This window comes from Dipodomys spectabilis, unplaced genomic scaffold (assembly GCF_019054845.1).
Source record: "Dipodomys spectabilis isolate Male_0828 unplaced genomic scaffold, ASM1905484v1 ptg000854l, whole genome shotgun sequence".
NCBI lineage: Eukaryota > Metazoa > Chordata > Mammalia > Rodentia > Heteromyidae > Dipodomys > Dipodomys spectabilis.
In genome coordinates this window covers 174989-187450 of record NW_024871531.1, presented here as the reverse complement: position 1 = coordinate 187450, position 12462 = coordinate 174989, and the positions used below count along the sequence as shown (strand labels likewise).

The 12462-nt window shown below is 60.5% G+C and overlaps 1 protein-coding gene across 1 annotated transcript; it reads left to right on the top strand.

Moving 5' to 3' along the window:
* Nucleotides 1-5409: 5409 nt before the first annotated feature.
* On the top strand, nucleotides 5410-7380 carry LOC122102748 (vegetative cell wall protein gp1-like). Its single transcript, XM_042673464.1, has one exon. The coding sequence runs from the start codon at nucleotides 5410-5412 to the stop codon at nucleotides 7378-7380; it is 1971 nt and encodes a 656-aa protein (XP_042529398.1).
* The last annotated feature ends 5082 nt before the right edge of the window (nucleotides 7381-12462 follow it).

Here is a 12462-nt window from a genome sequence, read left to right as displayed (position 1 = left end):
GCGCTTGCCTTGCATGCATGAGGCCCTGGGTTCGATTCCTCAGCACATAAGCCAAAAAAAAAAAGAGCTGGAAGTGGTGCTGTGGCTCAAGTGGTAGAGCGCTCGCCTTGAACTGAAGAGCTGAGGGACAGCGCCCAGGCCCAGAGTTCAGGCCCCACAACAAACAAAAAAATAAAATTTTCAGGCACTGGTGGCTCACACTTGTAATCCTAGAGACTCAGGAAGCTGAGATCTGAGGATCAGGGTTCAAAGCCAGCCTGGGCAGGAAAGGCCATGAAATTTTTTTTTGGGGGGGGGGGTCCTAATTAATTAATGAGTGCTCCTGGGATGGCTACTGTGGGGAGGAATGGAAGTCCCTAGAAGGGAGGAAGCTAGGCCGCCGGGGGCCGTCTGGGGGGCCGGGACACTGCAGCCCCCCTCTCCCCCCCCCCCCGGCCCCCCTTCTTGCTTCTCCGTGTCCTGAGCTGGGTGCTTCCTTCACCACCTGCGTCCATGACGTCTGCCTTGCCACAGGCCCAAAGCTGTGGGCCTGCCCGCCCAGGACTGGAACCTTCCCTCTCTTTTAAGTGGATTTATCTCAAGAATCTCTTCCCTGGAGGGAAGGCTAACACAGCTAACACAGCAACACCAAAAACACACCAGGGGGCCGGGGAGGGGCCGTGGCGCAGCTCTCCCTGAGTGCAGGCAGCTTGGGCTGGTCCCCAGCGCCACACACCAGAAAAGGGGGCTGCCAATTCCAGGAGAGGACCCCTCCATGATCTGTGGCGTGACTTGGGAGTGGAAGCAGGGGGATCACAAGTTCCAGATGGGGGGAGGGGGAGGAGGCGCTACCGAGTGAGAGCTGTTTCATTAAAAATAAAATAGCCCAGTGCTGTGTTACAAACCTGCCACCCCAGCGCCCAGCGCCGTGGTACAAACCTGCCACCCCAGCGCCCAGCGCCGTGGGACAAACCTGCCAGTGTCCAGTGCCGTGGTACAAACCTGCCACCCCAGCGCCCAGTGCCGTGGTACAAACCTGCCACCCCAGCGCCCAGCGCCATGGTACAAACCTGCCGCCCCAGCGCCCAGCGCCCAGCGCCGTGGGACAAACCTGCCGCCCCAGCGCCCAGTGCCGTGGGACAAACCTGCCACCCCAGCGCCCAGCGCCATGGTACAAACCTGCCGCCCCAGCGTCCAGTGCCATGGTACAAACCTGCCAGCACCCAGCGCCGTGGTACAAACCTGCCGCCCCAGCGCCGTGGTACAAACCTGCCAGTGTCCAGCGCCGTGGTACAAACCTGCCAGTGCCCAGTGCCGTGGGACAAACCTGCCACCCCAGCGCCCAGCGCCCAGCACCGTGGTACAAACCTGCCACCCCAGCGCCCAGGAGGCTTCACGGTGTGAAGTCAGCCTTTGCACATGGAGAGAACGTGTCTCAAAACAACCAAACCAAACTAAAACAAAATGAACGAAAACAAAGAGACAGAAGGCCGGCGGCGTCTGAATGAAGTCTCTGGAACAGTCCAGGCTTTGAGGAGCCTTGCGGGTTTATTTTACAAGTGTGCGTCCGTGCACCTGCAGTGTCCGCTGGAGCTCGGAGAACAAAGTGTGTTTCAGAGGAGAATGAGGATTTATTTTTAGCCAGGATCCTTGTCTGTTAAGTGACCCAAATGTAGAGGGCAAGATGGAGGGAGAGGCAGGTGCAAGGCGAGGGACCAGCCGTGGTAGGAGCGTGAGGGCTGAGCGCGGGGACAGGCTTCCCCGCGGCCTCGGGCCTGCGCGCGTCCATGGGCTGGGGCTGCGCGTCCGCGTGGTTCAGCAGACGCGTGTGGTCTCCGTGGTGCATGTCTAGCTTGAGGCTGGCTGTGCATGACCTGCGCTTGATCAGGGAGTTCTTCCCGGCCCACCACCCTATTCACTTTGGCATTCGATGGGCTGAGACCCAGGGCGCCTGCCAACTTCCTTTCCATGCTGTCTGTGCAAGATGCCACAAGTATGGAAGCAGTGGCAGGGGTGGGGGGCTCAGAAGGAGCGCCCGCTGGGTGAGGAGGAGTGGGAGGAGGGGAGGGGAGGGGGGGAGGGGGAGGGGAGGGAGGGGTGGGGGGCTCAGGAGGAGCGCCCGCTGGGTGAGGAGGAGTGGGAGGAGGGGAGGGGAGGGGGGAGGGGGGAGGGGAGGGAGGGGTGGGGGGCTCAGGAGGAGCGCCCGCTGGGTGAGGAGGAGTGGGAGGAGGGGAGGGGAGGGGGGAGGGGGAGGGGAGGGAGGGGTGGGGGGCTCAGGAGGAGCGCCCGCTGGGTGAGGAGGAGTGGGAGGAGGGGAGGGGAGGGGGGAGGGGGAGGGGAGGGGGGGAGGGGGAGGGGAGGGAGGGGTGGGGGGCTCAGGAGGAGCGCCCGCTGGGTGAGGAGGAGTGGGAGGAGGGGAGGGGAGGGCGGGGGGGGGGGGCTCTGAAGGCAGCAGGGGTCTGAGCAGGCATGCGGGACGCAGCCTGGATCACAGACACACACCCTCACCGTGCTCCCAGGATCACACACACCCTCACCGTGCTCCCAGGATCACACTCACCCTCACCGTGCTCCCAGGATCACACACTCTCACCGTGCTCCCAGGATCACACGCACCGTGCTCCCAGGATCACACACACCCTCACCATGCTCCCAGGATCACACACACCCTCACCGTGCTCCCAGGATCACACACTCTCACCGTGCTCCCAGGATCACACACACCCTCACCATGCTCCCAGGATCACACACACTCACCGTGCTCCCAGGATCACACACACAGTGCTCCCAGGATCACACACACCCTCACCGTGCTCCCAGGATCACACACACACACCGTGCTCCCAGGATCACACACACACTCACCGTGCTCCCAGGATCACACACACACTCACCATGCTCCCAGGATCACACACACCGTGCTCCCAGGATCACACACACCCTCACCGTGCTCCCAGGATCACACACATCGTGCTCCCAGGATCACACACACTGTGCTCCCAGGATCACACACACCCTCACCGTGCTCCCAGGATCACACGCACCGTGCTCCCAGGATCACACACACCCTCACCGTGCTCCCAGGATCACACACACCGTGCTCCCAGGATCACACACACTGTGCTCCCAGGATCACACACACCCTCACCGTGCTCCCAGGATCACACACACCGTGCTCCCAGGATCACACACACCGTGCTCCCAGGATCACACCCTCACCGTGCTCCCAGGATCACACACACCGTGCTCCCAGGATCACACACACTGTGCTCCCAGGATCACACACACCCTCACCGTGCTCCCAGGATCACACACACTGTGCTCCCAGGATCACACACACTCACCGTGCTCCCAGGATCACACACACTCACCGTGCTCCCAGGATCACACACACAGTGCTCCCAGGGTCACACACACTCACCGTGCTCCCAGGATCACACACCCTCACCGTGCTCCCAGGATCACACACACAGTGCTCCCAGGATCACACACACACACCGTGCTCCCAGGATCACACACACCCTCACCGTGCTCCCAGGATCACACACACTCACCGTGCTCCCAGGATCACCCTCACCGTGCTCCCAGGATCACACACACCCTCACCGTGCTCCCAGGATCACACACACTCACCGTGCTCCCAGGATCACACACACTGTGCTCCCAGGATCACACACCCTCACCGTGCTCCCAGGATCACACACACCGTGCTCCCAGGATCACACACACCGTGCTCCCAGGATCACACACACCGTGCTCCCAGGATCACACACACACCGTGCTCCCAGGATCACACACACTGTGCTCCCAGGATCACACACACAGTGCTCCCAGGATCACACACACCCTCACCGTGCTCCCAGGATCACACACACCCTCACCGTGCTCCCAGGATCACACTCACCGTGCTCCCAGGATCACACACACTGTGCTCCCAGGATCACACACACCCTCACCGTGCTCACCCCCTCCCCCGTGGCTCTGGACCCCGTGGTCCTCCATGGGCAGGCAGCGCCTGGGCCACCGGGCTCTTGAGCGCTGGCGGGAAGGTCGGGAGAGGCAGGGTGTGTTGGGGAGGAGCTTGCCGCAGGACCAAGTCGTCAGAGCGACATCCTTACTTGGCTTTGCCCAATCATGTGGCCTCCATTTCCTCCTTAGCCAGAGGTGTGCTGGGACGTAGGGTCCAAAGAAGAGGTTCAAAGGCCTGCCAGAGCACCTGAGGGGCGCTTCTGGGAGGTGACCCTGGCCTGGCCTGGTCTGCACCCCTTCCCACGGTCAGTGCCACGGGCTGGGGATCCCCGCCAGCCCCACGCTCGGCACTCAGCGTAGCATTTCTATTGCCACCAGAGGCAAATCCAAGCCAGGCGCTATGTGTATACCTGTAATCCCAGCTGCTTGGAAGGTAGACACTGGGCAGATGATTGTTTGAAGTTTCTTGACTCAAAAATGAAGACCTTATCTGATACACAACTAGAGCTGGGGCTGAGGCCTGTCAAGCAGTAGAACCCCTGCCTGAGGATCCCAGGGCTCTGAGTTCAAACTCTAGTGCTACCTAAATTAGTTAAACTAACAACATGAATAAGTGAGAAAAGCAAATTCCAGAGGTGGCCCCCGGGGCCTGGTCTCAGGGACTCGAGCATGCAGGTCTTGTTAGGACGTGCTGTGTGCGGCCAGCCGCAGGGCCCTTCCAGCTCTGGGAGGCAGGCGCTCAGCCCCTGGCTCCCACGGCCCCGCAGGGCCCCCGCCTTGTGGGTCCTGTTTCCACGGAGCTCCAGGGCTGTTTCCATGTAAACCATCGGCTGTGGGAAGGAGGGAACGCCAAGGAAGAGCCCAGGAAAAGCATTTTCTTCTCAAGCCAATGATGGACAGCGGTGAGTGGGCTGACATTGTCCCTGAAGACCACGGCGGAGCCTCACCCACCACGAGAGCCACGGCAGAGCCCCTCACCCACCACGAGAGCCACAGCGGAGCCCTCTCACCCACCACGGGAGCCATGGCGGAGCCCTCTCACCCACCACGAGAGCCACGGAGCCCCTCACCACCACGAGAGCCACGGAGCCCCTCACCACCACGAGAGCCACAGCGGAGCCCCTCACCCACCACGGGAGCCACGGCGGAGCCCCTCACCCACCACGAGAGCCATGGCGGAGCCCCTCACCCACCACGAGAGCCACGGCGGAGCCCCTCACCCACCACGAGAGCCACGGCGGAGCCCTCTCACCCACCACGAGAGCCACGGAGCCCCTCACCACCACGGGAGCCACGGCGGAGCCCCTCACCACCACGAGAACCACGGCGGAGCCTCACCTACCACGAGAGCCACAGCGGAGCCCTCTCACCCACCACGGGAGCCACGGAGCCCCTCACCACCACGAGAGCCACAGAGCCCCTCACCCACCACGGGAGCCACGGTGGAGCCCCTCACCCACCATGAGAGCCACGGAGCCTCTCATCACCACGAGAGCCATGGAGCCCCTCACCACCACGAGAGCCACGGCGGAGCCTCTCACCCACCACGAGAGCCATGGCGGAGCCCTCTCACCCACCACGAGAGCCACGGAGCCCCTCACCCACCATGAGAACCACGGCGGAGCCCCTGAACCACCACGAGAGCCACGGAGCCCCTCACCCACCACGAGAGCCACGGAGCCCCTCACCCACCACGAGAGCCACGGAGCCCCTCACCACCACGAGAGCCACGCCGGAGCCCCTCACCCACCACGAGAGCCACAGCGGAGCCCCTCACCCACCACGAGAGCCACAGCGGAGCCCTCTCACCCACCACGGGAGCCACGGAGCCCCTCACCACAACGAGAGCCATGGAGCCCCTCACCCACCACGGGAGCCATGGTGGAGCCCCTCACCCACCACGAGAGCCACGGAGCCCCTCACCCACCACGGGAACCACGGAGCCCCTCACCCACCACGGGAACCACGGAGCCCCTCACCCACCACGAGAGCCACGGCAGAGCCTCACCCACGAGAGCCACGGAGCCCCTCACCCACCACGAGAGCCACGGAGCCCCTCACCCACGAGAGCCATGGAGCCCTTCACCACCACGAGAGCCACAGCGGAGCCCCTCACCCACGAGAGCCATGGAGCCCTTCACCACCACGAGAGCCACAGCGGAGCCCCTCAACCACCACGAGAGCCACGGAGTCCCTCAACCACCACGAGAGCCACAGCGGAGCCCCTCAACCACCACGAGAGCCACGGAGCCCCTCACCACCACGAGAGCCACAGCGGAGCCCCTCAACCACCACGAGAGCCACGGCGGAGCCCCTCACCCACCACGGGAGCCACGGCGGAGCCCCTCAACCACCACGAGAGCCACGGAGCCCCTCACCACCACGAGAGCCACAGTGGAGTCCCTCACCCACCACGAGTGCCATGGAGCCCCTCACCACCACGAGAGCCACAGCGGAGCCCCTCAACCACCACGAGAGCCACGGCGGAGCCCCTCAACCACCACGAGAGCCATGGTGGAGCCCCTCACCCACCACGAGAGCCACGGAGTCCCTCACCCACCACGGGAGCCATGGAGCCCCTCACCACCACGAGAGCCACGGAGTCCCTCACCACCACGGGAGCCACGGCGGAGCCCCTCAACCACCACGAGAGCCACAGCGGAGCCCTCTCACCCACCACGAGAGCCACGGAGCCCCTCACCACCACGAGAGCCACGGCGGAGCCCCTCACCCACCACGGGAGCCACGGAGCCCCTCACCCACCACGGGAGCCATGGTGGAGCCCCTCACCCACCACGGGAGCCACAGCGGAGCCCCTCACCCACCACGAGAGCCACGGAGCCCCTCACACACCACGGGAGCCACAGCGGAGCCCCTCACCCACCACGGGAGCCACGGCGGAGCCCCTCACCCACCACGAGAGCCATGGAGTCCCTCACCACCACGAGAGCCACGGAGCCCCTCACCACCACGAGAGCCACGGAGTCCCTCACCCACCACGGGAGCCACGGAGCCCCTCACCCACCACGGGAGCCACAGCGGAGCCCCTCACCACCACGAGAGCCACAGAGTCCCTCACCACCACGAGAGCCACAGAGTCCCTCACCACCACGAGAGCCACGGAGCCCCTCACCCACCATGGGAGCCACGGAGCCCCTCACCCACCATGGGAGCCACGGAGCCCCTCACCCACCACGGGAGCCATGGTGGAGCCCCTCACCCACCACGGGAGCCATGGTGGAGCCCCTCACCCACCACGAGAGCCACGGAGCCCCTCACCCACCACGGGAGCCACGGAGCCCCTCACCCACCACGGGAGCCACGGAGCCCCTCACCCACCACGGGAGCCACGGAGGAAACGGGCCGGGCGGGGACGGGGAGGGCAGGGGACAGGCAAAGCCACGTTCTCCGCAGGAGCTTGCGTCTGCTTGAAGGAAAATGAACCACGGCCGGTACCAGGCTGCCTGTCTTTTCCATGCGGCCGGCTATTTCAGGGCCCCTGTGTTAGGTTTTTAAAAAGAGGTAGCCGAGTAAGAACAGCAGAACTCACGTGGTATTCAGGTAAGGGGTAGGTTTATTCAGTAGACCTGCTGGGACCAGGCAAGGTTGGCACTCCACGCGGCTGGGAAAGGCCTGGGAAAGAGAGAGAAAAGCGCTAGAAAAGAGCAGAGAGCAGAGAGAGCTAGAAAAGAACAGAGAGAGCAGGGAGAGCTAGAAAAGAACAGAGAGAGAGCGTCTGGGCCTGGGCTAGCCCTTATCTAGGGTATGGGCGGAGAAAGGTGCGGCCACATCAAATTCAGATGTGACCTCTTCCAGGTGTCCCAGTTGCCTAGGTAACGCAGGTACTGGGTGGAGACTTTGCTACAAAGGGTGGAGTCTGCTAGCCATCTAGGAGGGGACCTTACACCCTGGCGTGGGGGTGGCTGGGGGGAGCTGTTCCGCTGAGGCTCATACTTTAAACGAAGAGGGGAACTCTCCTGTGGGATTCTATTTATACTTCAAGATAAAAGCCCCGGGTCAGCTCCGGCCTGGAGCCCGGGACACCCATGTTCCTGCTCCGCACCCTTGTCACAGCATCTGAGAGGCAGGCCGAGACTGTCCCGGGAGCAGCAGGGCTCCAGGCCTGCTGGAGGCTGCTGGGTCACCGGAGCAGGACCCACAGCTCCTCCCAACGCAGACGCCACGGAGGCCAAACAGGGCCACGAGGGAGCTGCAGTCGTGGGGCTGGGCTTCAGGTCGAGCTCAGGGCTCACGGGACGCTGGGCATCGAACTCAGGGCCTTGCACTCACCTCCGAAGGGCTCATTTCTTGCTTTAAAAAACTTAATCCCAAGAGCTGGTAACTCCGTCCAGTGTGGCAATCACGTGAATTGCTGAGGCCGAATAAGCTCCTTCCACCACATAGAGCCGCCTCCCCTTCCAGTCAGAGCAGGAATGCTCCGCCTAACGGTACCATGAAGTCCGGCATCATCCGTGTTTCTCGTTGTTCAGCCTGGCATTTCCAAGCACTGACCAGGCCCTGCTGATACCATCCACCTTTAAGCAGACAAGCAACAACTTTACTACTTCATCTTTCTGGAAGGGTGGAAGGAAACCTGAGCTGTTTGAAAACTGAGCTCTGTGGTGGGGGGGGGGGGGTAGCTCCGCCGTTTCCTGAATTGTTAAGAGTATGAGCTCGAGCTGAGGTGGCAGCGTAATGAGGCGCCATCCCTACTCATTCTCACAATCCCTGTTGATTTGAAAGTGAGAAAGAGAGACAGAACCACTGGGCAGGCCAGTCCTACAAGTAGGCGGAAGAGGTGTTTTAGAGGCCCGGTGACGCCTCCTGCTTTCCCATACTCCGGCTAGGAAACCTGAACTGAATCGGCCCTGAGTTAGGTCTATTTTTTGAGGGGAGGGGAGTGAGTAGCATCAGGGATTCCAAAAACCTGTCTCCTCGGAGATGTTAGATTTAAAAAATCATAAAAAACACATAGCATACATTTTAACCTATGAAGCCTTTGTCAACATATACAGCCCAGTGGCGTTAAATATGGTGTATGCTGCTGTTCAGCTGTTGAAGATGGAAGCCAGGACCTGGAGCGGTGTGCCAGACAAGTGCTCCTGCGCCGAGCTGCGTCCCCAGCCTCAGCTCCAGCCCGGCCTCCCCTTGCACAGACGCCCGTGGCCCCTGCAGACGTGTCAGAGGCGTCCAGCAAGCAGAGCAGCCTCGTGCTTACTAGGTGCTGCAAGTTGTAGAGGGGCGCTGAAACGTGGGAGGACATGGGAAAATACCAGGCACCCAAACCCCCGGCTGCTGCTACCAAGGGGCCTCCGTGGGCAGCAAGGGCCAGAGATCATGGAGAGCACTGTGCACACATATACACGTACAGGTGCTAGTCCTGGGACTTGAACTCAGGGCCTGGGTGCTGACTCTGAGTTCTACCACTTGAACCACAGCTCCATTTCTGGCTTTTTGGTAGTTAATTGGAGGTGAGAGTCTCATGGGACTTTTCTGGCCTGGGCTGACTTTACACAGTGATCCTCAGATCTCACCTCCTGAGGCTGGGATTACAGGTGTGAGCCCCAGCGTCCGGTGTGTTGTGCACTTATTTACTTAGTTGACATTGTCAAGTTGCACTAAGCAACAGTTGATGGGGGCTTCCAGATATAGCGAGACAAGGTAGCTGCTCCACAGGAGTTAAACTCCAGCAAGGAAAAGCTGCTGCTTCACAGCCAGCATGGGGGACCAGGTGCCACCGGGGGGGGGGGGGGGGGGGGAGGGTGGCGCGCTGGGGGGGAGGGGCACCAAGGGGGGAGAGTCATGGAGGGTACTGGGGGAAGCCCATGGGGGAGTACCAAGGGGAGGGCCACAGGGGCGGGGGACCGTCAGCTCTGAGGCGGAAGGTTTCAGAGCAGGGCCCCTTGACCTGGGCCTTAATGATGAGTGTTTTGTCACCCAGGGAAGGGCAAAGGTGACCCCAGTGGCATCAAGGGCACCAGCCGACCCCCAGGCCCAGGAGCAGCTGGAAAGCACTAGGGAAACCGTGACAGTTTGTGAGGAAAACTGGTAGAAAATCAGTCTTTCACGTTCTCAGGTGGCTTTAGTGCTGGCTGGCGCCAAGGGTGAACTGTGTTCTGAGAAGTCGGAAGGCTTCCCAGCGGCCAGGAGACATCAGACCTGGGTTTGTCATGGAATGAGTTAGAAGTTTGTGTCTGGCAGGAGCTCTTGAGAGCCTGCACGTGGTTAAATACTGATGAAAAAGAACAAGGAGAAATGGAGGTAGCCAATAATCACAGATGAGGCTCATTAGGGAAATACTCATTTAAATCATAATGAGATGCTACTCCCTACCTACTAGAATGGTCAGAATTTAAAAACTCTTAAGGGTTGGATGTGGAGCAAATGAAACTCTCATTTACTGTTGTGGGGATGTAAAATAGAACAATGCTTTTGGACTCTCTCTACCTGTCCCTACCTTTTTCTGTGACAGGGCCGCACTTTGGAGTCCAATCTGGCCTTTAACTCCTAGTCCTGCTTCAGCACCATTGTGCCTGGCTAGTCAAGTTCTTATCTAAGGTCAATATTAAACCAAATGCTTCAGTCATTCTAATCTTATTTTTTTCAAGACAAATGTATGTTGTGCTGTGCTTTCTTTTCTACACCAATTGCTCTGGCTGAGGATGGTTTGTCCCCTTGAACCTCATGTCGGCAGTACTCTCCACACTGAGCCAGTCAGAGCGTGGGAACGAATCTGACTGAGGCTGGCAGCCTGGCTTTGGGGGTGACGAGGAGTGCACTGGGTCATCGGGCTGCGGCTGCGGGATTGGTGAGAGGCTGCGCAGCGGCTCACCGCAGAGTGGGCAGAGCGTGTGTAAGACCCTCTGACCCCAGCAGAGTGGGCAGAGCGTGTGTAAGACCCTCTGACCCCAGCAGAGTGGGCAGATCGTGTGTAAGACCCTCTGACCCCAGCAGAGTGGGCAGAGCGTGTGTAAGACCCTCTGACCCCAGCAGAGTGGGCAGAGCGTGTGTAAGACCCTCTGACCCCAGCAGAGTGGGCAGAGCGTGTGTAAGACCCTCTGACCCCAGCAGAGTGGGCAGAGCGTGTGTAAGACCCTCTGACCCCAGCACCACCAAAAAAGAGATCATGTACACATGCGCACATATGCACACATGAATACACACACTTTTTTTTTTTTTTTTTTGCCATCTGATACACTTTTACTGCCTCTGGAATTTCCCAGCAAGAAAGTCCACACCAGATTCAATCCTTCAGCACTGGACCTTCAAACTCGTTCCTTTAAAATGTATGGCGTCTGGACCAGCTGTGTGGCGTAGGCTTGCAACATCAATGCTTGGAAGGCTGGGGCAGGAGAATGTGGCAGAGCGCTCGAGACCCTTGTCTCAAACACAAAGCACGGGGCTGGGACGGCGGCTCAGGGGTAGAGCGCTTGCCTCGCATGCATGAGGCCCCGAGTTCCATCCATAAGCACCATATAAGAAGAAAGCCGGAAGTGGTGTTGTAGAGTGCTAACCTTGAGCTGGAGAGCTGAGGGGCAGCGCCCAGGCCCAAGAGTTCAGGCCCCACGACCGGACACTTCCCCCCAAAAAAAACAACAAAGCAGGAGATGTTGAAGCAGTCTATGTTTTTTGTATATTAACAACTGAAACTAGGCTAAGACAGGCTCTGTGAGGTGACCCGGGCTCTGCGGGGCTTCGGCCTCGACCCCGGGCTTTGGCCTCTGGCCGTGGCCCAGCATCTGTAGAGGGCCATGGCTATATTTGGACTTGGAGAACTCCTGCTTTCCAAGGGCTCTGCTCTCTGTTCTTTGCAAACTGACCCGTCATTGAGGAAAAATCCTTCCCTGCCCACGCCTCCTGTCTCATGGAAAGGCTTTGTCATCCTTTAGCCTCAGTTTCCCCAACTGGAGGGCTCTGGGTGGATCAGGATTTGGCTGCTGGCACAGTACAATCTTTCATCCTTCCATCCTCCCTCCCCGGAAGAGCTGGGCTCCGGCCTCTCCCGGGGCCGGGCGATGATTAGAGACCCCCCCCTCCCCCGGCTGTGGTGGTGGGTTTGTTGAGACATAAAGACAGGGCTAAGCAGAGGTGAGAGGTGGAGACAGTGGCACTGCCTGAACCCCAGAACCCACCCAGCGAAGGACAGGCTTTGCCCGCACACAGACACTAAGCCATCCGGGTTCTGTGGCTGCGGCCGGGAGTCTAACGCGAGCCCGGCTAGGCCGAGGCCGAGGCACTCCTTCTCGAGGGGCACTGGACTCAGCATCAGAGACCCCTCTTCCGGAGACTTCCTTTCTGGAAGACCTCTCTCACTAGGAGCTGGCCATGTGTCTCGTAGTCTCTGGGTTGATGCCACATGGGAAGGACTTAACCTAGATGTCCCAGCCCCGGCCACAACCCTGATGCATGCCGACCCTCCTCCCTGCACGGCTTCCCGCGGTGGTCTGGAGCTGCTGCGCTGTAAGACACCCTGACACAGCTGCACACTCACCGCTTACACCAGCTTTCAGAATT

What these genes read in the sequence shown, in the direction of transcription:
- LOC122102748 (XM_042673464.1), top strand. Translation starts at nt 5,410, where the DNA reads ATGAGAGCCACGGAGCCTCTCATCACCACGAGAGCCATGGAGCCCCTC.